A 24,557-nucleotide genomic window follows, 5' to 3' on the forward strand; every position below is an offset into this window, starting at 1 on the left:
TAGAGCAATTCCCAAACTAAGGCACGAGAAAACTTTCTCAATCTTTATGATGCTTTCATCAGATAAGCAATATAAAATATCTTCCAGAATACCCTGTCTCCTCAGACCTTAGAGTTTGTTCTTGGGAAGTTGAAGATAAACGAAGATGGCCTTAATAAATCTATCTAACATTGTAAATACAGTGATTCTGGTTATTTTTCCCCTTGAGGCAATAAGCCAGTTATCACCAATGATTCAGATTTTCTGGCCTTTCTCAAAATTGTCATTGCAGCAAGAATATCATAACTTAGCAAACTGTTAGACAAAATCAGAATAATGCTTTTTAGTAGTTATGCCATAAATAAAAATCAGCTGCCTTCTGGAAGTACCTATAACACACCTTCAAACGGGTATTGAATTTGGACTAAAAAGAAGCCCTTGAAGAGGGAAATATTTCCCTTCTCAGAGTGGATTTCCAGGGGCACCTGCCTGGCTCACTTTATAGAGTGTGCAGCTGTTGATCTTGAAGTTGTGAGTTGGAGCCCCACGTCGGGGGTAGTGTGTACTTAATTTTTTAAATGTTGTAATAAATAAATAAAAAGTAAAATTCCAAGGAGAGCTTTCAAACCTGACTTTTGGCAGCCATTAAGAAGCAAACATGGAAGAGTTGTGTTTGGGCAGGGAATGTTTGGGAGGGGGTTGTTTCAGGAAGAGGTTTGTTTGCTGTTGAGGGTTCAGAGTACCTGTTTTCCTCTCCTGTAGAGCCGTTATCCCCTTACACTAGTTTGCTAGAACTGCCAGAATGAAGTACCACAGACTGGGTGGCTTAAGCAATAGAAATTTACTTTCTCCCACTTCTGGAAGCTGGAAGTGGGAAATCAAGATGGCGGTTGATTTCTTCTAAAGCTTCTCTCCTCAGCTTATGGAAGGGGGGCATCTCCCTGTGTCTTCTCATGATCTTCCCTCATACACGTCTATGTCCTTTTGGGTTAGGGTCCACCCTAGTGACCTCATTTTAACCTAATTACCTCTTTTAAGACCTCACCTCCAGGAGTGCCTGGGTGGCTCAGTGCATTAAGCCTCTGCCTTCTGCTCAGGTCATGATCTCAGGGTTCTGGGATCAAGCCCTGCGTCAGGCTCTCTGCTCAGCGGGTAGCCTGCTCCCCCCACCCCTCTGCCTGCCTCTCTGCCTGCTTGTGATCTCTTTGTCAAACAAATAAATAAAATCTTAAAAAACAACAACAACAACAACAAAAAAAAACCTTACCTCCAAATACAGACATGTCCTGAAGTACCAGGGTTAGGACTTAAACATCTGGATTTGTGAAGGACACAGTTCAGCCACTAACAACTCTGAGTCAGGGTCTCCCTGCCAAATCTATAAAATCTTTTCTTTTGAATGGTTCTAAGGGTAAGCAAGAAAGCAGAAAGGTATTCTTGAATTTTCCACAAGACCTGGCTAGCTTCTACGGCAACCTTTTTTGTTTTTCTCCTCCTTCAACATGGATAAATTTAAAAAGTGCATATCCCAGCTAGGAAATCTCTCTCCCTGTGTTTGCATATAAGTGATAGGAAGGAGCTGGTCAGTGAATCTGGTCAGTCAGAGGCTTCACTGGCAGATACCCAGGATCACCCCCCACCCCGTTTGCTGAACACCCAACATGCCTAACTCTGTACCAGGTGCTGACGTGCCCTCTCATTTACTTCTAACAGTCTTGTGAAGTAGGGACCATTCCCAAGACTGTTTTGCAGAGGAGACCATGGAATCACATGTGTGGAAAGAAAAGCCTAATACCCTGGCCAGCAAGGACTTGAACCCCAGTAGTCTCATTCCAGACCTGAGCCCTTAATATCTTCACAATACCTTTCCCTAGTCTTGCTGGCAGAGAAGAAACTTGTGTTTGGGGAGTGAACCATATTTTTCTGAGCACGCAATGCAGAGAATTTTCTCAGGGCTTCTTAGAAGACCTGGGTTCCAGCTTCAGCTCAGCCAACGCTTGCTAGCTAATCTTGTCTCCTAGTTATGTGAGATTGGGGAATTGGATTCGATCCATGCTTCTGAAACTTTCAGACTGAAATTCATAACGAGAAATACATTGTACTGTGTGGTTCAGTACACACATGCACACACACCAGTACACGCACACACACACACGGCCACAGGGAAACACTGACTGTGACCTACTTGAATGGGTTGGTCCAAAGCTGAACTAGATGACCCGGTTTGGACTTCCATAATCCTAAAACCCCGTTAGCTTAGGTGGATATTTCTTTGGAGCCTCTATTATCTTGAATGCACAGACATTATTTGAGTGTTACCTATTAGAGAGAGGACAGCCCTTTTGCCTCCAGTCTGAGCGAATTGCATAATAGTAATAATAATCATATCCATTTATTGTGTGCCTCCCATGTGCCAGAAGCTTAAAATGCTGTATCTCCTGTAGCTATGGGCTATAGGTATTACTATCTCTGACTTACAGATGAGGAGACCAAGACTCAGATTAAGGAATTTGATCAAGGTCGCTTGGGTAGTAAGTGGAAGAGCTGAGATTTGAACTGATGTCATTCTAATTCCAAAGCCCTTACATGCATTTCTTATAGGGAAAGGGGTACAGAAGGAAAGTGAGGTCTGGAAACAGCTGTGGCTGAAAGCGATTTCTTCCCTAATGGTCTGCTGTCCCTGGCAGAAACAGCTGCCACCACCATAGCAGTGATTAAAATCTACACCTGGGGCACTTTCCCAGCACCGTACCCGCGCCCCCCCCCCCGCCCCAGGCTACCTCCAGACCTGTTAAGTCACAGTCTGGGGGGGAGGGGGGGACCCAGGCCTCTGTTTTTCAAAGCTCTCAGGTAATTTCAGTGTGTGGCCGAGGTTGAAAACCTTTGCTCTGAATTCTCAATTAAAGACAGGAAGGAGTTTTAAGGACATTTTCCACTTTTCTTCCTGCAAACGAGATTTAGTGAAATATTGCCAGAACGTCTTCAGTGACTTTTACAAAGCTGAAGTACAGACCGTTTCTAGTTCTTTGGAGCACGTTAAAAAATAATAATTATATATATATATATATATATGTATGTATATATAATATATATGTATATATTATATATATATATTTGCTAGAAGGATGGATGGGGAGGTGTTCCAGTCACCTCTTTACCTCAGCTCACATAATTTTGAAAATTGGTTTTTATATGACTAAGGAAGTTAGTTTTTGAATTAATTAATCAGAAGCCAGAGTAACCAGTGGTTGTTGGCCACGTTCATGGGGCACAATGTAGAAAGCCAAACCAGACCCAGATAACAGTAAATATAAGCAAATCCATTTTCTTGAAAAGATCCTCATGGAAGATTTCCAGTTTTTCACATGGATTACAGGAACTGTGGTCAAACCGAGGACCCTCCCTCACATCGGTGCCCACAGGAACGAGAACACACCTTTTGACTAACCTCTCACCCACCCTGGTTTTAGACCCGTGTCATTCCAGCATGTGATCTGTGCATTTCATTTGGAAATATGACGCTGACCATGCTCCGTGTCCCTGTGGTCCCTCCCGGATTCTCTAAAACAGGGGCCGTCTCATAGGGCTGGATTTCGTCCATGTCTCCAGAGGACAGTTGTAATAATCTTAAAAATATGCACCATTTTCGTACTTCTGAGAATGAAAATAGTCTTCCCCCTAACAACAACAACAACAGCCCGTCCTATTCTGGAAGCCCCCCTAGATGACAGGTCCCAAGCACTCCTGCTGAGGCCATGCTGGGTAGACGCCCGAGCTTCTGTTCTGCCCTTAGTCACAGTGCTCAATGTTTGCTTGCAGAAGGACGTGGCTGCGCTTCTGAAACCGATATCCGAAAAGATTCAGGAAATCCAGACTTTCCGAGAGAGAAACCGGGGGAGTAAAATGTTCAATCATCTCTCAGCCGTCAGCGAAAGCATCCCTGCCCTCGGCTGGATAGCTGTGGTGAGTCCTGTCCCCGTGGAATGGCACCCCATTCCAAAGTGCGGTGTTTCGGGGAACTCCTAGCTACCTTTGGGCTCCTTCTGTCTGTTACACTGCAGGGAATTCCTCTCGGGGTGAATGCCCCAGACCTTTCTTACCATGTTACAGTTCAGGACTTTGTGTTCTGAGATGTGGAAATGTCTCACCGCCACCCCTTTACAGAGCAAAATGTTTGCCTCCTGACTCTCAATATTTCCATGGCTTTTCTTCATCTTGAAGGCATGTTCTTTCTTATCCTATTTTTCTTTTTCCTTCTATGCTTGGGTGATGGTCCTGTTCTCTCAGTCCCCTAAGCCCGGACCTTATGTCAAGGAGATGAATGACGCCGCCACCTTTTACACTAACAGGGTCCTAAAGGACTACAAACACAGGTACGTACCTTCCTTTACTAGCCAAATTCTCAGGTGCTTGCTTGTCAGACATTTGTCCCAAAGCTTCATGTAGTTCACCCCTGATTCCTTTCAAAGGTGAGTTGATGGGAAATGTTAAGGAAATATTCCATCTTTGGCCGAAGCCAAGTGGGAAGTGAGGTCCGTTATCCAGATAATGTATGCGCATTAGAAAGTCTGGCTCAGTTCTCTTGTGATGATAAACTCCCTACTTGAGTCCGTGTGTCGCCCCATGTGTGTTTCCGCAACAGCCACAGAGCTCTGTGATGGCTCGGGAGGGACCCGCCCTAGAGGGTCACAACTCTTTATGCTGCCCAAGACAGGGTTGGTGAGTGTGGAGAGAAGAAAGGAGACATCAGGAAAGGAAGTGTAAATGAGCAGCAGAAAGGAGATGTGGCAATTAACCAGGCCCCTGGAAGGGAGACCAGCGAGTGCGTTAAAACGAAATACAATTGGGGTGGACAGAGAGACATCTATAAAAAAAAGCAGTGCTGATGAGTCCAAACCAAGCTATTATTCTACAGTACGAATAATAGATCCTAGAGACACTTAAACTGGTATTGGAATGGAAAATGGGATCAAGTAGAGACCTGTGCTGTGTCTCTCAACTACTCAGGGGACGTCATGGGATTTCTTCCCCTCTCCTACGTAATGTCATGGCTGGCCCTGTGAACACCTAGCTAAATGTGATGTGGCTGATGGCTAGTCACTCTGGGCAGGAATGGGACAAAAATAAAAGCAATAAAGTTTCATCCCCTGGGCTCTGGGCTCACGAGTGGATTCCCCTTTGAGCCCTTGGTGGTAGAAGCCGAAGTGCTCCTCGTCCAGCAAATGCACGGGCTCCTGCATCTCACTCGCTGGCCCAGGTTGAAGGAAACTTGACTATTTCTCTTTTAGGTTATGTTTTATTTTTTTTAAGATTTTATTTATTTATTTGACTGAGATCACAAGTAGGCAGAGAGGCAAACAGAGAGAAATGAGGGGAAGCAGGCTCCCCGCTGAGCAGAGAGCCCGATGCGGGACTCGATCCCAGGTCCCTGAGATCATGACCAGAGCCAAAGGCAGAGGCTTAACCCACTGAGCCACCCAGACGCCCCTAGGTTATGTTTTATTTTAATAAACACAGAGTAGTTGTGAAAGAATATTTGTAAAATATACAAAAGATACCGTTGAAATGCAAAAAAAGACTTCTATGCCCACCACTCAGTTTAAGAAATAGGTACTGATATTTTTTACTGCAAAAAGCAGACACACTCAGCAGTTCTACTCGCAGGTGTATTTCCAAAAGAAATGAAACATGTTCACACAAAACCTTGGACACAAATGTTCATAGCAGCTTTATTTATGATAGCCAAAAAGTGGAAACAATCCCAACTGTTAGTCAATGGCAACAGATAGATAAAATGTGTATCCATAAAATGGTATGTTATTCAGTCATTAAGAAAATGAAGTATTGATACAAGAGCAACATGGATATACCTTAAAATATCCTAAGTGAAAGAAGTCAAATGCAAAAAAACCACATATTGAATGATTTCATTTATATGAAATTCCAGAACAGACAAATCTAGAGAGACAGAAAGTAGCTTAGCACCTGTCTGGAGCTGGGAAAGTTTGGGGGAAATGTGGAGTAACAGCTGATGGATATGAGATTTCTTTTTTGAGGTGATGTAATGTTATAAAATTGAAAGGATTCCAAGGAGCCTTGGAGGATTGAAAAGGGAAGCTTGACTTTCTACTTTCACTCAGTGGACCCTCTAGAGAGTTGGCCATGGCATCTGTTGCATGACTCTGTTGACCTAATCTATTGGATTATACACTTTAAATGAGTAAATTGTATGGGATTTGAATTATATCTCAATAAAGCTATTATGAAAGCAAACAAACAAACAAACAACAACAAAAAAAACACACAGCCACAATGCTGAGCTCCCCTCCTAGAGTTCAGGCATTCTGTGTTTGGGAAACACGTGTTTGAGCGATTGTGCCCAGCCCTACAACTCCATGTTGAACAGGGTGTTCCCTGTTTGTAGGAAACCTTCTCCTTGCAACAGCACCCTCCTCACCACTCTAAAATACTCTAATTTCATGACTCTCTTGGCCAAATAATTCAGTCAGATTAGAAAACCAGCCAAGGGACTTTTTTTTTTTCCAATACCATTCTCCTTTCTGAAAGCACTTTGCTTTTCATTTTGCATCAGAAACAGTACAGAAGGAAGTGGCCTCCCTCCGCATTCATCTCCCTGTTAGAGATCCCGTGAGGACGCATGGCCTGAATTGCCGGGTCTGCTCCCAGTGGTCCTCTCTGCCCCACGCCTGGAGCTCAGAAAGGACACTTGGCTCATCTCAGGAGAGACCTGGGTCACCGGCCTGTCGGGTCCTTTTTAGAATTGGTTCACAGGGACTGAACCGGAAGGACTATTGGCCCAGCATCCTCCAGGGTCTTAGTTACTGGATTACCATGTTCCCACCAATCTTTTTTAAATTTTATTTTCGATCCTAACTCTACTCTCTTCCACCCTCTTTTACAACAAAGTGATTTGCGCCACGTGGACTGGGTGAAGTCGTATTTGAGCATTTGGAGCGAGCTGCAAGCGTACATCAAGGAACACCACACCACCGGCCTTACTTGGAGCAAAACCGTAAGTGCCACACCTCCTGCTGCCCAGGGAAAGAAACTCTGTAGAAATATTCATTTCTGGTTGCCTGGAAATGTCACACCTTAGAATTGACCTCAAGGAAAGCATAAGATAAAATAGGTATGTGGAAACTGTGCAAGTGTCATTTGTCATAGAGCAGTCTGGAGATTGCCTATAGGATAGCAGAAAGAAAGTGGTTAAGTTGTCCATGGTAAGAACCCAACATTCTTCAGTCGTTGAAGGTAACATATAGGAAAGGCACCTGGCTGGCTCAGTCGGTAGAATCAGTAGACTCTCGATCTTGGGCTCATGAGTTTAAGCCCTGTGTTGGATGTGGAGATTACTTAAGTAAATAAACATTTAAAATCTAGGGGTGCCTGGATGGCTTGTGAGTTAAAGACTCTGCCTTCGGCTCAGGTCATGATCCCAGGGTCCTGGGATCGAGCCCCGCATCGGGCTCTCTGCTCAGCATGGAGCCTGCTTTCTCCTCCTCTCTCTCTGCCTGCCTCTCTGCCTACTTGTGATTTCTGTCCGTCAAATAAATAAATAAAATCTTAAAAAAATAAAAAACAAATAAAATAAATAAATAAAATCTATTATGTATGATGTCTACATGGGAAATGATTGACCAGCCAGTGTGATAGAACGCAAAAGGTTTTGAGCACTAAGATGGCATGTATATTAAGAAACTGTGATTAAAAATTAAAGGATACAGGAAGGTTTTGAAAAAGGTTTGAAAATTTTTAAGGAGACAGAATGACTAATAAAAATGTCCTTTTGTATGTTTTAAATTTCTCTTTTGGCATTCAAGATTTTTTGAATAATATTTTTGAATATTACTTGGGCAGTCTTGGTGCTTTGAGTAGTATCTTGGTCATAAAATAAAGTCCCAGCCTTTGAGATGTTGCCCATGACCTTGGCCCTGCCCTCATCTCCAGCCTCGACTGTCCTCTCTTCCCGCCTCTCACTGCTTCCCAGCACCGCCAGACAATTATGGAACCCTGAATACACACAGATCAAATCCGATTGTCGTCGTTTTAAAGTCTTCAGATCTCAGATGGTTTAGCCCTTTTTGCAATGTCCCAAACATATGTCGCGCTGTATGACCTTCCCGGGAATGGATGCCTCTCCTCCGTGCTTCCTTCGTATCTTGAGTATAGCTCAGCCATAGCCATGAGCTCATACAGTTGTCATTTGTATGCGTGTGTTTTGGAGGCTCTCCCACTCAGTTGGAAACTGATCTCTGTCTCCAGCCCCTAACATAGTACCTGGCACAGAGCAAGTACTCAGTATATGGTTTGAAATGGTTTGAGAGGCGCCTGGGTGGCGCAGTCAGTTAAGCATCTCACTCTTGATTTTGGCTCAGGTCATGATCTCAGGGTCGTGAGATCGAGCCCCAGGTGGGGCTCCACACGCAGGGCAGTCTGATCGTGATTCTCTCTCTCTCCTCTCCATGCCCCCCTTCCCCCGCCCTCAGGCGCACACGCATTCTCTCTCCCTCTAAAATAAATAAATATAATCTTTAAAAATTTTGGAGGTCGGGGACTCTTAGATTCTTCCTTGTCCTTTTAAGTGTCTGCACTTGTTGTAGAAAGCCTTTCCGTGGAAACTTCCTTTTGTTAGAAATGAATGTTACCTTTAAATGGTCAAAGCGGATGGTCCGACTGGAGTTAATATTGAGAAAACAAAGTGGCAAACTTGTGAATTCCATTCAAGGGTAGAACTCTCGTTCTCCCAGTGGTCGTGGTCTAGGTCCTAACTCTCATCTGGAATATTGATGTCTGTGAGGTTGGCTTAATACCAATACCAAGTCTGTGACTTTTCAAAGGAGCATGGGACTTCTGCCTTTGCTCCCCAACACTTGTACAAACATTAACATTGGCCTCCATAGACTAACACTTCCTTTTATTTTCTACTCTGTTTTCTCCATAAGCAAAAATGCACAGTTGCAAAATACAACTAAATTGATTATTTTTCATCTGCCTATCATATTATGATTTTTTTTTAAAGATTCCACTTACTTGACAGAGATCACAAGTAGGCAGAGAGGCAGGCAGAGAGAGAGGAGGAAGCAGGCTCCCCGCTGAGCAGAGAGCCCGATGCGGGGCTCGATCCCAGGACCCTGAGATCATGACCTGAGCCAAAGGCAGAGGCTTAACCCACTTGAGCCACCCAGGCACCCCAGATATTACGATTTTTGAGAAGAGTTCATAAACACTTTATGTGTTTTAATATAGAAAGTTATAATGGGGATGCAGGTGTGTGTTTGGGTGGATGGATTAGAATTATTTTTTTTACACTTCCAATGAGATACTGTCTTGTTACAGACCAGTTTGTCATAAAGGGGAATTGTCATGTGTTTGCCGTGAAAATAGGTCATCACTAGAGAGTAGTAAACTAAACAGCAAGAGTCCCTGGATGTCTTCTTATTATACTCATAGTAAATAAATGGAAAAGGAAAGAGAACCCACTTGTGGGAAATAGTCATGTTGCCAAAAGCTAGGCAATAAATTTTCTTTTTTTTTTTTTTGGCAATTAATTTTCTAATGGCAGCCATAGAAAAAAATTACTTTTAAATGGTTTCAGTACCTTTTACCACACTGTACAAAGCTGAGTAATGGTGTTTTGAATATATAAGATAAGAATCAAATATTAGGGGCACCTGGGGTCAGTTGGTTGAGTGTCTGACTCTTGATTTCCGCTCCTATCATGATCTCAGGGTCATGAGCTCGAGCCCCATTTCGGCTCCAGGCTGAACGCGGGGCCTGCTTAAGATTCTCCCTCTCTCCTTCTGCTCCTGCCCCCTCTAAAAAAAGAATCAAATATTAGTTATAGAAAAATAAGCATCGTTGTTTCCCTTTATTCTAGAGTGAATACTTATGTTTTCATTATTTTCATTAGAAATATAAGCCTTGTAACAATAGCTTTCAAATTTTTAAAGGCAACTAACAGTGAGAAATACAGTTCATTACTACGTACACACCAGACACAACCAGTTCACAACATTAAAACAAGTTTTACAGAACACTTCTGTCTCTTAACAAGTGAAATGTATTCAAATATTTTTTTCTATTTTATTTCATTTCTTATAGAATTCTGGCTGAGACCCACTGAACCGATTTCATGACCTGACACATGGTACATTTTTAAAAACATGTTATAAAACATAAATGGCATATTTATACATGTGTGTATATATTTTACATAAAATATAATCCTTCGAGCAGGCATTGGGTGGCATGGATTACCTAAGAGTAGTGGCAGCTATTATGTATGGAGCACATGTTATGCTAATGGGAGAATATGATTTAAGATGGTAATTGTAAAAAAATAAAATGAAATAAAATAAAATAGTAATTGTAGGGGCACCTAAGTAGCTCAGTCAGCTAAGCGTCCAACTCTTAATTTTGACTCAGGATGTGATCTCAAGGTGGTGGGATCGAGCACCGTGTCGGGCTCTGAGCTGGGTGCTGAGCCTGCTTAATTAAGGTTCTCTCTCTCCTCTGCCCCTCTCCCCCTGTGCGCCTGTGTGTGCACACCGGTGCTCTCTCTCTCTCTCACCCTCAAAAATAAATAAATAAATAGATAGATAGATAGATAAAATGGTAATTGTTATAAACCAGAGCACCTGCTTCACTTCTTTAATGGGAAGGTGTGCCCAGATATTAAAAGTGGAGAAGGATTATGGTAAGAAAGTATTGGTTCAGTGAACATCCTATATGTAAAATCTTCTTTTTAAATAAATATTTTATTTATTTATTTGACATAAAGAGACAGTGAGAGAGGGAACACAAGCAGGGGGAGTGGGAGAGGGAGAGGCAGGCTCCCTGCTGAGCAGGGAGCCCATACAGGGCTCAATCCCAGGACCCTGGGATCATGGCCTGAGCCAAAGGCAGACACTTAATGACTAAACCATCCAGGTGCCCCTGCAAAATACTTTAACAAGCTTTAAGACATACATATAGAAATACATTTCCTAATATTTTAGTCCTCTTCTTCTAAGGTTTGGGGTTAAAAAAAAAAAAAAAACCCACACATGTATTACAAAGTATATTATAAAAACCAAAGATTTTGGGATGCCCGGGGGGCTCAGTCCGTTAAACATCCACCTTCAGCTCAAGTCATGATCTCTGGGTCCCGGGATCAAAGCCACACTGGGCTCCCTGCTCCACGGGGAGCCTGCTTCTCCCTCCCCCCCCACATCCTCCCCCTGCTTGTGCTCCCTCTCTCTCTCTCTCTCTTTCTGACAGACAAATAAAACCTTAAACAACAAAAAAAAGTTTTTAAATCCAAATGACTAAAAACTATTTAAAAGATCCCATAGTCCGAAGTAAGCTCGGACAGACCGTAGTCTATCAACATAGCGGCAAAGTGAATGAAAAACGTCCACAGCCAGAATCACAGCGTTCTTGCGAGGGCTGTTAGAATGCTCTGATCAGATGGCCTTTGGGAAGAAAAAATAAGTAGGAGTAACTTCACGTCTTTGCCCGCTGATCACAGCCACACAGACAGAATGTATTTATGAGACGACGGGGATCCGAGAGGACGTAGCACGACAGGGTGTTGGCGCTCACTGACACCTCCGTGCTCAGAAGGTTGAAGAGACACGTTCCATTGTAAGGGACACAGTCAGAAAGCTTAGGGTGACTTAACATCTCGGTATTTGGAGCAACCCTTGTGTTTTCTCCATTTTCAAATCAGGTGTTATGGGTTGAGCCCTCTGGGGGTTTGGGGGCCCAGCAGCAGGCTGCTTGAGGCTCCGGGCTCTCCGAAGTCATCGCTCCCCCTGAGTTCACGGCTGGGACCGGCCTTGCCAGCTCCCACCTCCTGACATTCGCCCTCAGACCACAGCTGTGTCAGGCAACTGTTGTTCCCTTCAGTTGTCAGGGCGAAATGTCAGACTTGGAGGCTGGCGATTCTTGGGGCCCGAGCCCGGCGCAAGGGTCTGTGAACAAGTGTGCGGGCGCGGCGGGGGCGAGCAGCAGCTGTGGGCTCATCTCTGTGGAACGTCCTGTGACGTTTACTGCGGGAAATGACATCTCATTTCTGCAAACTGTCCCTTTCCAGGACCGTGATCCAGAAGGACCCGGCGCCAGAAGCAACCTGCAGTTCTCCGTTTAATTACTGGCGACCCTTTACAGTATTAATTCATGTGGTGTCCTCAGCGCTGCGGCTCACACGCACTTTGTCGAATAAATCGGCCCTTTGGCAGGAGCCCAGGGGAGACCCTGTTACTTGTCATCCCTCGCAGTTGGTCAGATTTGTAATATCGTTGGCAGTTCCTGTAGGTCAGATAATAAGCGCTGAACAGCCAAGGCCTTGTCCTCACACTGAAAACTACCAAAATAACTGATTTTTTTCTATGAATTGGCCAGATCGACTTGGAGACAGTTACTGTGTTCTGTGTGGCCCTGGCCAGGAAGAGGTCATAGAAAGGATTTCGTGAATCGGACAAAACCTGTTTGTCGTCTTAACTTTTTGGTATTAAACGTGTTGACTTCTTTCGGTCCTTTTGTAGGTCTCCCTGGGTTCCTTTAGTTTTGGGAACCAGTGGGGTGTAATGAGTCGTGGAGAGGAATAAAAGTGCACGTAAGTGACCGTGCATGAAGCCAGGACTCCTTCTGTTAGGAATGTGCCTTTAACCCATCTGTGCTCTACCCCAGTTGCCAGGCATCGAACCTCCAGAAAAACACAAGTAGTTGGGAGTGGCCCAGTGACAGACGAGGGGGCTTTTATTTTTCTCAAAGCAAAACATTTTGCCATCACTCCCTTTTCTGGGCGCCGAGCTTTCTCTTGATCCTCTTCCTCAGTGTAAAGACCAAACGTCCGTTAACAAAACGCAAGCGTAACAGTTCGCTGTGAGCAAATTAAAACTCAGCCAGAGGGCATTCTGACTTATAAATAATGTAGGCCCTGTCGCATGTCATTAAATATGTATGTCTTGTAAGTTTTCCCGTCTTCTGGCCTCTCTGGCTCCCTCTTGATTCTTACAGAAGGAAACTGTTCTCAATCTTTTATATCAAAATTTTCATCGAGAGCTTGTATCCAACCTGTGCCTTAGGTTTATTGATCAAAGTGAGTCGGTAGTGTCATTCACTACCGTGACACGGTGTGTCACTCGCCTGGGTCACAGAGCTCCTTGATCTCCTCCGCGGGGCTCCGGGCCTCGGAGAGTGGCTCCTTCCAGCCTACCTGACCACAGCTGTGTTCAGTCGACTTAATTGCTCCTGGGTTTTTAGCTCCCTTTTGGGGCTTTGGGTAACCAATTACTTTTGTTCTCCTACGGAGAAGATCCAGACTGCTCCGAGGGAGTCAGGAGTATCATGGACTAGCAGAGTCGTTCCAAATGCACAGATAATGAAGGAAGCCAGGCATTGGCTTTGAACAGCCTCAAAGAAACTAGTAATTAAACAAACATAGCTTACACACCTACCATGACCCAGGTTCTGGGCAAGGTGCCGAGAATGCAGAAGCGGATATAAGACGCGGTAGACACCGTTCCTGTCCCCTGAAACTCACATTCTTGCTGAAGGACGTATGAACGGATGCAGCCCCGCTGGAAGTAAGCACAAAGCGCGGCGCTCACACAGAACGTGGGGGGAGCAGAATTCAGGCCCCACCCCAGGCCCCCCAAATCAGAAACTGCATTTAACAAGATTGCCCCAGGTGCCTTACCTGCGTGATAAGATTTGAAAAACACTGCTGTAGTATATTCAAGTTGGACCGGAGGAGTCCAACTGGAGGGAGACTCAGGAGAGATCTTTCATTTTTACTCTTCCATTTATTTAGCAACTCATTTACTTAATAGCCATGTATTGGCTACCTACCAGGGACAAGGCACACATCAGACATTCTATTTATGCTACAGTCTCTGCTGGCAAGCGGCAGGTTCCAATTATGATGTGAAAATAAGTAACAATAATATAAGGCTCTGTTGGAAACTAAACCTTGCTAATTAGACTTCCTAGGTGAGAGGAATGGACAACAAAAGGGCTGACATTTGGTTTGGGTCTTGAAGGATGAGTAGGAGTTCGCAGAGCCCTAGAAAGATAGTAAAGGAAAGGGCAGTTCTTAACAGGGAATTTGGCTTATGCGCATAGGACATGAACAAAATACTTTGAGAGAAAACCTGTGAATTTTGCAGAGCTGAACATGGCAAGAGTTGAGACCAGAAAGGCAGGCGGGGCCAGGTGGTGAAGTCTGTCTGCATGTCTTAACCCTAAGAAGATAAGTTCATATGTAGTATGCAGGGTTTTTTCCTTCACCACAGGTTTTTGAGCAAAAAGCAAGCACACCATAGATGGTGATTCAGGAGTTGTGAAAGACAGATGGGAAAGAGAAGAGATCAGAGGCCCCGATCCATGTTGGGAAGCTTTAATGGATGGCTGGGGCTGTGGCAATCACTTTGTGACCTGGTGAGTGGGGGCAAAAGTGTAAAGAAAGAGAGTGGACACCAAGTTGAGGACAAAGCTGAGAGAGAGAGATCAAACCTAAACACGAAGTTTCCAATCTGGAAATCTGGGAGAATCCCAGCAACATTAGTACAGACGGGGAAATCCACAAGAGGACCCAGGAGAGGAGCAAGGAAACCTTGATGGGAGCCTTCAATTTGTCTTTTCAGGGCAGGTGAGATGCTCTGCGTGGAGGGTTGCAGCAGGCAGGTGGAGTCACTAAGCAGGGGTAGGGTCTGAGGACCGCAGTTAAATGGATGCAGGGACCAAAAAAAAGAGGACCTGATGGAGGAGAAACCCTGGGGGGCAGCATTGTCTGGGGACATGGGAAGAGGCTGCCATCGTCCACCTTATTGGTGGCCTTCATGTTATTATTTTATTGAAGCGTAGTTGACACACAGTCCTCTCTTGGTTTCGGGTATACAACACGGTGATTCAGTGTTTATGTACATTAGGAAGTGATCACCACCATGTCCAGTGACCACCTGCTGTCCCACAGAGTTAACGACATTAGTGACCGTATTCCCTGCTGTGCTTTTCATTCCCAAGACTTACTTGTTTTATAACCGGAAGCCTGTACCTCCTAGTCCCCTTCACTTGTTCTGCTGACCTCGTGCCCACACGCATCAGTTTCTTCTGTATGTATGTATTTTATTTTATTTTTTTATTTATTGTTTTCTGTATTTATGAATCTGTTTCTTTTGGTTTGTTCCTTAGATTCCACATGTAAGTGAGATCATATGGCATTTTTCTTTCTCTGTCTGACTTACTTCATTTAGTTAAATACCATCTAGGTCCATCCATATTGTCACAAATGGTAAACTCTCATTTTTTTATGGCTCAGTGATATTCCTCTGTGTGTGTGTGTGTGTGTGTACCACACATTCCTCATCCATTTGTCTACCAGTGAACAGTCAGGTTGCTTCCGTATCTTGGCTATCCTCGAGAACACGGCAGTGAATCAAGGATCTCTAGAAAACAGCTGCTGGGGGTTGGAGGTAGCTGCAGTTTCATAGAAGGAAGGAGTATGCTTGACTTTGTGTTATGAACTCTGGATCATTTGTAGATCAGTTGTCTGATTGGATGAATTATTGCTTCTAACTTGGATTTCTGCCTTTTGAAGCTTGGGGATTATTTGAGGATTTTATTTGTACTCGAGCTATATCTTTGGTGGAGTAAGTATAGGTCAAAAATAAACATCTACAGGAGCACCTGGGCAGCTCAGGTAAGTGTCCAACTCTTGATCTCAGCTCAGGAGTTGATCTCAGGCTCATGAGATCAAGCCCCATATTGGTCTCCACGCTGGGTATGGAGCCTATTTAAATAAAAAAATAAAATAGATAAATAAATATCTACAATTTCATACACAGTGGTTCAGAGTTAGCTACACTATAACACTCTACATGTTTTATATTTAAAACCATGTTTATTATGTCAAATACCTGAGTTTTATTAGTGGTTAATAAAAATATGTAAATTTTTTAGAGTTTTTAAATTTTTCCCTTCCTAAATCAAAAGAGTAATAGCTTTTAAAAGTGCCAACCTTAACAATCAAGATTATTTTAGGGGTGCCTGGGTGATTCACTGAGTTAAGCATCTGCTTTTAATTCAGATCTTGATCCTTGGGTCTTGGAATCAAAACCCACATGGGGCTCCCTTCTCAGCAGAGAGCCTGCTTCTCCCTCTCCCCCTGCCTGTGCTCTCTCTCTCTGTCTAATTAATTAATTAATTAATTAATTAAAATTTTAAAAGGTTATTTTATTTACTAGCACTTTTTCTCAACAAGAACTTTGAACTCTCTTAACCTGAGGGCTAGCAAGTTAATACACCTTCCTAATTTATTTAAAACATCGCCTTGGGAATATTTTAATTAAGGTGTGTGCTTTTAAAATTCTTTTGTGTGTAACGTTGAAGGCAGTGGTGCAACTGACAATGTCCTGTTCCTTACCCTCTCCTGCAGCAACTCTTAGGAAAATGAGAAGGTGGTGGTTTAGGCTTGCAGGCAGAGGTGCTCCCCAGAACAGAACGGGGGGTGCCTGAACCAGAGGAGGTGTTGAGTGAGCTCAGCTGTCACTCCAGCCTAGAGCTGAACAACGCTGGGTACCCCGGGGCTCACATTCATTGCTGAGGAGCCGCTCCTCTGGGTCCAAGTTCAGCCCTCATCGTTCCCCCGGGGGGACTTGTCCACTTCCTGAGACCGGCCCCCGCATTAATCATGACCGTGGTTGTATTTTTTTTTGTCTATCTCCCTGTCCTTCCCGGCCAGGGCAAGAGCCAGTAAAGCCTTCCTTCAGCCCATCTCTTTTAGGGTATTAAATGATAGCAAATCCTCCTTCTTTAAAAGTGAATTTTATCGGGACGCCTGGGTGGCTCAGTTGGTTAAGCAGCTGCCTTCGGCTCAGGTCATGATCCCAGCGTCCTGGGATCGAGTCCCACATCAGGCTCCTTGCTTGGCGGGGAGCCTGCTTCTCCCTCTGCCTCTGCCTGCCATTCTGTCTGCCTGTGCTCGCTCTCTCCCTCTCTCTCTCTCTGACAAATAAATAAAATCTTTAAAAAAAAAAAAAAAAGTGAATTTTATCTTTTCAAATGGCCAAAAGCCATTAAGACCCTTTTTTTGGGGGGGGGGGGGTATTAATTCAAGTAATACTCTTTTCAATCAAAAGGAACAGAGTATAGAGCATGAGTGATTGCTTGGTTTGTATGTTTTTGTAAATAGATCTGAAGGCAATCTTCAAAGATAGTTTCAAGCAGTGGTAGTTTGATTAAACAAATGTGCCACATAAGAAGGTAATGCCTACAGGGGCGCCTGGGTGACCCCGTGGGGGAAGCATATGACTCTTGGTTTGGGCTCAGGTCATGATCTCACGATGGTGGGATCGAGCCCCACGTCTGGCCTCATCCTGAGCTGGAGTCTGCTTCAGCTTCTCATTCTCTCCCCCTCTGCTCCTCCCCCTGACTTGCTCACTCGCTTGCTATTTCTGAAATAAATAAATAAAATCTTAAAAAAAAAAAAAAAGGAGGTAATGCTTAGAAAGACATCACTCACATGGGTCTGTAAATTCTTGCATGATGCTAACTAACACTCAAGTTGCAAATAGTTGTTGTAATGACAAGGCTCGTGTCCGCTCCCCCTTCCTCTTGCTTCCTTGTGCCAAATCCAGTCCAGCCAACCTTCAAAGCCTATTTCAAATGGTCTCTCCAAGATCCTCTCCCGTCTCCTCTGCTTGTGTCCCAAGCTGGAAGTTCCCCTTTGCCCCACAGAACCTCCACAGCACCCCTTAAAATTTGTGCTGCTTTTATGATGCCTAGCACTTTCCGCGTTGTGAAGCAGTTCCTTATTCACTTCAGTAAATATTTATGAAGCACCTGCCATGTTTCAGGCACTGGGCCACATTACCGGGGACCTGCAGATGAAGAATGAGTGGCTCTCCTGTGCTCAGGCTCATGACCAAATCTGAACTCACTGACAGATTGGCAGATAACTGCCGTATACCAGGAACAACCCTAACACAGGGGTTCCTAACGGAGGCTCGCAATAGAGAAAGAGGAAATCTGCACTTGGGAGAGAAAAACCTACGAAAAAGAGGAGACGTTTGAGGTGAGCCTTGAAGGATAGGCAAGGGTTTTCCAGACTCTAAATTGGGGAAGTCTTCCAAACAAAGGCACAGCCTGAGCAAAGACACAAAGGCTGAGAGCTGAGAGCCTGCCGTCTGGGAACACCGAAGTGCTTCTCTCTTTCCCCTCTTTTCCGGGGCCAGGAGCTCATGAAAGCAGGGCTTTCTACCCACCCCCACACTCCCACCCTCCCACCCTCCCACCCCGCCCTGATTCAGCCTGGAATCTGCAGTAGGGACTGGTACGGGACCTTAAATGCCATGCCAGGTGGCATTGGCTACATTGAACACATTAATTTGTAATCACAGTCCTTCAGGATGAAATTCCCAGCATGTTTCTCCATTAGCCACAGACTCTGTTCCTTGTGCATGTTACTCCATTAGCCACAGACTCTGTTCCTTCTCTCCAAGGGTGGTAACCAAAATGGACAATGCATTTTATAACAGGCAGCAGACTATTGGTCCCAAACGCCTCCCCTGCACCTGTCCCTTGCCACCTGCTCGCCACTAATTCCCAGCTGGTGTAAACTCAATAAATGCACGCTAATATTAGATGAAGCCAGAAGGATTTCTTAAGGGAAGGGAGGAAGGTGCAGGTAGGACAAACCCTGCCCGGAATGTAGCAAATGTAGCACAGAGCCCCGCCCAGACCACAGTCCACTGGTCTGGGTTGCATCTCATGATGCAAGCTGAGCTCCCCACAGACCTCTTCCCAGACTTGAGCACCAATTAAACTTCCCTGTGAATTTTGGAGCCTGCAGTTGAGACAAAAGCTACTCTTCGTGTGTTTCAACAATAAAGTTCAGGAGATGCTAAAGCTTCTTTTTAAAAAAAAAAAACAAAAAACTCTTTCATAGAGCCAAACGTCAATCATCTTTCTAACAACTGTTATTTCCTTCACCCCATCATTTACCAAGCATATACTATAGGCTTGATATAGAAATATAAGAAATTTAAGAAATGTAAGAAATTCATATAAATTTAAGAAATTTAAGGAATATATGAAGTTACAAGAAATATTATCATTTCATCAAGACCCTAACATCTGAAAGAAAAGCAAACACTTTAATTTGATGAGAGTTCAGACCTAGGATTTTTCTGGCCAAATGAAATAGTTGAACAGATAATTCAAGCCACATGTCACTCTCCGTCTTCCTATAACTATTGGCTATCTATAGTTTGCCTCTTTGATGGGTATACTCTGCTATCTTTAACTCTGGAAAATTTTCCCATGGAAAATTTATCTTTCCTTTTTTTTTTTTTTTTTTTGTTTGATGAGAAATTATATTTTCAAGCTGCCAGTGCTGGCAAACAAGAAGACAAGACAATCTGGAAATGCCAGATTTGTTCCAGATAGCAGTAGCAAAGCAAGGGCAAACTAATAATTAAGGCTACTTACCAAGACAATTTGTGCAAAATAGCTGCATCAGTTGCGCAAATTAGATGGTGCTCAATAGATCCTTCTAGACTCTGCTGCTCCGAAGGCTTGGTCTGCTTTCACTAAAGCATTTCTGCTTGGCACGTGTAAAGCAGAAATCATCACCTTTTTGAAGGGCCACATCCGGATACATAAGTTAGGAGTACAACAGGCATAAACACCGTAAGTTACTGGTTTCCACAAACTAATATAGACTGTGCATGTTATTCCCAGGCTGTGTTCCAACTTAACCCTGTTACTCCTCCTCTGAAGGGACTTTCTTCTGTTCTGTTTCTTCTTCATCGGCTTCCATAGCTCACATCCCTCCAGGTCGTCAAAGGAATGATGAGAGGTCACGTGAGGCGGGAAGGGTGGGCAAGACAGAGACCATCAGACGTCATTGACGAAACCATGCGATGTATCTTCATGACCCTTCTTGTGCTTCTTGAGATGAGGGTGTTTGGAACCTTGCCTCTGCAGAAAAGTGATCAAAACAGGCCCCACATTTCCTTTAAAATTGTGGGACCATCTTTGTATTTCATCCCTAAAATTCAAGTAGTGTTCTGTTACCAAAAATGAAATAGGAAATAGTCCCAAAATTGACTTTTTAAAAAATTATTAATAAACATATGCCTAAAATATTATACAGCACTTCATTGTAATATTTTTAACTGTTTTTTGGAAGGGCCCCCAGAAACTTTGTTTTCATTGGCAGAAGAAGTCTCAGAATTATAGGAAGTGATAAAAATAAGAAAATAGAGGCGAAAGTCATAATTCCCTTTGGCTTCTACTTATGTTGTGCAGGATGATCATCTGTTAGTTTATGTGCAATCTTTTTTCTTGATTATAGTTGTCTGCCAATGAAAGCGTGATATAAATATGAAAGTAAAATTCACAAGCACGTATAGAAATTGACAAATTTGGAAATGTATCAATTCACTAAGTTCTTGATCAAAGTACATCTTGCAAAAAATAGAAAGAAATTACTTTTGATTCTAAAATATAAACAAACCCTAAATCATGAATTTGTGAAGTATTTTTTTTTTTTTTTGCAACAAGAACAGTTGGTCATGTGTATAGAAAGTCTTTAGTTCTCAAACTGGTATTTCCTTCATTTAACCCCTCCCTCCTATCGTGGTATAGGAGTGGCTCTTCACCCTCGTATCTAATTTTATTTTGTTTTATTCTGTTAAGATCTTATTTATTTGGGGCACCTGGGTGGCTCAGTGGGTTAAAGCCTCTGCCTTCGGCTCAGGTCATGATCCCAGGGTCCTGGGATCGAGCCCCGCATCGGGCTCTCTGCTCAGCGGGGAGCCTGCTTCCTCCTCTCTCTCTGCCTGCCTCTCTGCCTACTTGTGATTTCTCTCTCTGTGTCAAATGAATAAAATCTTTAAAAAAAGTTTTTAAAAGATCTTATTTATTTGAGAGAGAGAGAGAGAGAGAGAGCAAGGCACAAGCAGGGGGATGAAGGAGGAGCAAAGGGAGAAGCAGACTCCCCCCTGAGCAGGGAGCCCAACATGGCTCCATCCCAGAACTTCAAGGTCATGACCAGATGTTTAACCGACTGAGCCACACAGGCACCCCATCACCTTTGAATTTTAGATGCTATATTAGGAAATTAACAAACAGCATTTGAACAAGAATTTCAGTTGTAAAACAATTAGAATTCCCGCAACTGTGGCACGTTAATGTAAGCGTATTTGTGACTAAAATGGCTTTGCGATTTTTAAACTGCTGCTGAAGTGTGTAATTAGGCACATGTACCTTGTCACTGCTACCTAGAGGTCACTAACTATAAACCAGGGGATGGATGGGTCAGATTGGCTCCAAGGAGGGCAGCTAGAGAAAGAATCTGATCCAGAATCAGAAGGCAGCTGTGTGTAAGTGTGAAGGGGACCTGGGGTGGGGACCATAAAGAAAGGATGGCTGGCAAGGGATGGGGGGGGCATAAATAGTACCACTGCATGGCAGATGTTTCATTTTGTAGCTTTATCTGTGATCTTCACAAATACTTGGCCAGACAGGCGGGTCAGATTATTATAATCACTAAGCTAGTTTCATAGAGGAGACATTGTAGCAGAAACTGTGTTGTATGGGACATAGTCCACTGGTTCCAAGAGTCTGTTGTGTGGTATTTTTATTTTCTTAGTCTCTGCTTTTTTAAAAACTGATAAAAACACGGGCCAAAATGTAGGTTGGCTGACCTGTTCTTAAAGGTGGATGTTATCCACTTTAATGTTACCTGCATGTGTGTTTCTCCCTCGGCATCTCTCTTTATAGGAACCCATCCTCTCCCACACATGGGATGGTGCAGCCCAGGTATAGGCCACAACAGCCCTTCTCTGGCTCCCGTAACCGCACTGTCCTGGGGAGAGTCGGTCATGCCCTCGCTTGTGCCTTTCACGCCCCAGTTCCTGTTACGCATGGCCCGCATCCAGCTGCGTCGTCTGTGATGACTTACTTGTGCATGTGACACCCCTGCTAGATTACGTGTTTCTTAATAACAGGGTGCATGCTGACTTCACCGTATACCCAGTTCCTTGCAAGGAGGCACTCGGGAAACGTGCGCTGAGTGGACTGACCGATGAGGCTACTCAGCCTAATTCACTTTCAATCTATCCGTTACAGAGTTAGGTTCTATGGAGACCAAACCATCTGCTACTATTATTGTTGGCTTTGAAAAAGCTTGGAATTTAAAGTGTAAGATTTGAAGATTTCCAAATCCGTTATTTAATACGGATTATTAATTTTATTTTTATTAGTATGGATTATTAATTTTATTTTAGTTTTATTTATTTATATGAGAGAGAGAGAGAACACATGAGTAGGGGGAGGGGCAGAGGGAGAGAGACTCCTTGCTGAGCAGGGAGCCCAATGCTGGACTCAATCCCAGGACCCTGAGATCATGACCTGAGCCGAAGGCAGATTCCTAACCAACTGAGCCACCCGGGCGTCCCCAAACAAATCAATTATGAAGCAGAGAAATCTTAGATGGAAAACTTAGGGCCAAGAGATAGACAAACAGAGACGATGTTGGTAGTTTGTTTTTTTTTTTTTTTTTTACTTAAGCAGCTATGTTTCACTTTTTTGCCTAATTTTTCACAAAGATAGAAAACCTCTGTCTAAAAGTACCCCCATTAGACCCACTTTCTACAAATTTAGCAAAATGGATAATCGGAGTGGAATCTTTTTTGTAAATTATTTAGATCCAAAGCTAGACTGTAACCTAACTAACTAGATCACTAGGGCAATGGTTTGCCATTGGGGATAAAAATGGGTTGTTAATGACATCGTAATTGCCACCAGCAAAACAATAAGGAGGTTTCATTTAAGAACCAGAAGTAGTTTCTTCTGCAGAATAAAATCTAAATTCTAAAGTAATAAAGTGATTAGTAGCTAATTTCAAGTAACATTTAATGAAAAAAATGCAGTGTATATTAGTTCATAACTGTATTGCATGTTATATATATGGCATATATATCCAAAACATTACAAGCCTTCCACATGCTGCATACAATGGTTTCATTATTTTATAGTTTGTATATTTAAAATCAGAGGAAGCAGCTGTTCCCAGGACAGTTGAAATTAATTTAGAGGAAGAGATTCACAGATAGCCATTGTCCATCCCCCCCCCAAAAAAGTATAAATCAAACATCTGCTCTCAAAATTAATCTTAATAGCTCTCAAAAACCAGCATTTCTAGGTTTTGTGCTGTGCTCCTGCTGCAACAGAAGCGAACTTTTGCACCTTGAATGTGGCCCTTTAAAGTCATAAATATGCTGCTTTTCTTTCTTTTTTTTTTTTTTTTTAAAGTTGCAGGTCATTTTTAACAATGACTTTAGTAAAATGTGTTTTCATTTGTTTCCAGTCTGGGGCTCTAAGTTATTTGAGACTTGGTTCATCAACATATCAAAATAGTATTTTTTTTTAAGATTTTATTTATTTTAGAGAGAGAGTGAGCGAGTGGGGGGAAGAGCAGAGAGAGAGGTCAGGTCCCCATGCCAGAAAAACTTGACCATTAGGCAAGGAACCAACACTTGGGTGCAGATGCCCCATTAATGGAACCAGGTACTCGGGAAAGATGAATAAGGCAAGAGGCCAGTTTCTCGAACCAACGGCATAGAGTCACAACAAACCCGTACCAAGAATGACTTGATGCTGAGATGTGGGGTTCAACACCCAAGGCTTCCAGAGCAAGGCATAGTGGAGATAAAAATTAACCCAGTTACAACAACACCCCCCATACTTCCGTTATGTGTCTTCGAGCCAAAGCCCCAAGAGCAACACACTACATATGTGCTGAGGTAGCCTATGTCTCTGGTTCTTAAATTACACTATTGACTTTTTTCTTTAATCCTGAAAATAATATACAGGATTTTGCTGAAGAAGACTTTGGAATCAAGCAGATATGTGCTCGAATTCTGTCTCTGCCGTCTACTGGCCTTTTACTGTTGGGTCAGTCTTCCTCATTTCCTGCTTTGTCTTCAGTTAAATAGGGATTTCAAGACAGTCCTAGTAATATTATTATGAGGACTAAGATTAATCTCAGCAGGTAGCCTGGAATGATTCTTCCCACACTTGACTGCCTATTGGAATCGCCTCGGGAGCTTCAAACGATAGACATGCCCGTGTCGCACCTTCCCAGAGCGTGTTTCTGGGATGAGGGCTGGGCTTTCAAATTTCTAACAGATCCCCTCAATGATTCTAATGTTCCCACAGGTTTGGGAACCTCTGGCATAGAGCCTGTCCTATGTCCTATATCTGTTAAATGAACGGAAACAGTCAGCACTTGGCACACACTAGACTTTGCAGAGTTCCTGGCTCCCTTCCCTTCCCCGACCATCTTCCCTCTCTTTCCACTTGGGACGCCTGAAGATCCGTGCTGGGCTGTGATTCCAGTGGGTGTGGCTGGCCCTCGGGAGGGTGCAGAAGTCTCTGGTTCCCTGTTCTGGGACATCCAGGGAGCGAGGAGGAGAGGAGCAAGAGGCAAAGACAGGTTGCACTGCAAGGGACAGCCCCCGGAGCCCTGTCAAGGCGAGGGCTAACCCGTTTGCTTTTGAGGATGC

General features: G+C 43.6%; 1 protein-coding gene across 2 annotated transcripts in view; it reads left to right on the forward strand.

Moving 5' to 3' along the window:
- CAP2 (cyclase associated actin cytoskeleton regulatory protein 2) overlaps positions 1–24,557 on the forward strand; it is a 137,274-nt gene that overhangs the window by 98,078 nt on the left and 14,639 nt on the right. For both annotated transcript variants that reach the window (XM_059398939.1, XM_059398938.1), the window contains 3 exons: positions 3,799–3,942; positions 4,267–4,352; positions 6,907–7,012. In XM_059398939.1, the coding sequence (XP_059254922.1) occupies positions 3,799–3,942; positions 4,267–4,352; positions 6,907–7,012 (336 nt within the window). The remainder of the gene's footprint in view (positions 1–3,798; positions 3,943–4,266; positions 4,353–6,906; positions 7,013–24,557) is intronic.

The sequence above is a fragment of the Mustela nigripes genome, chromosome 5 (genome assembly GCF_022355385.1).
Source record: "Mustela nigripes isolate SB6536 chromosome 5, MUSNIG.SB6536, whole genome shotgun sequence".
NCBI classification, from domain to species: domain Eukaryota; kingdom Metazoa; phylum Chordata; class Mammalia; order Carnivora; family Mustelidae; genus Mustela; species Mustela nigripes.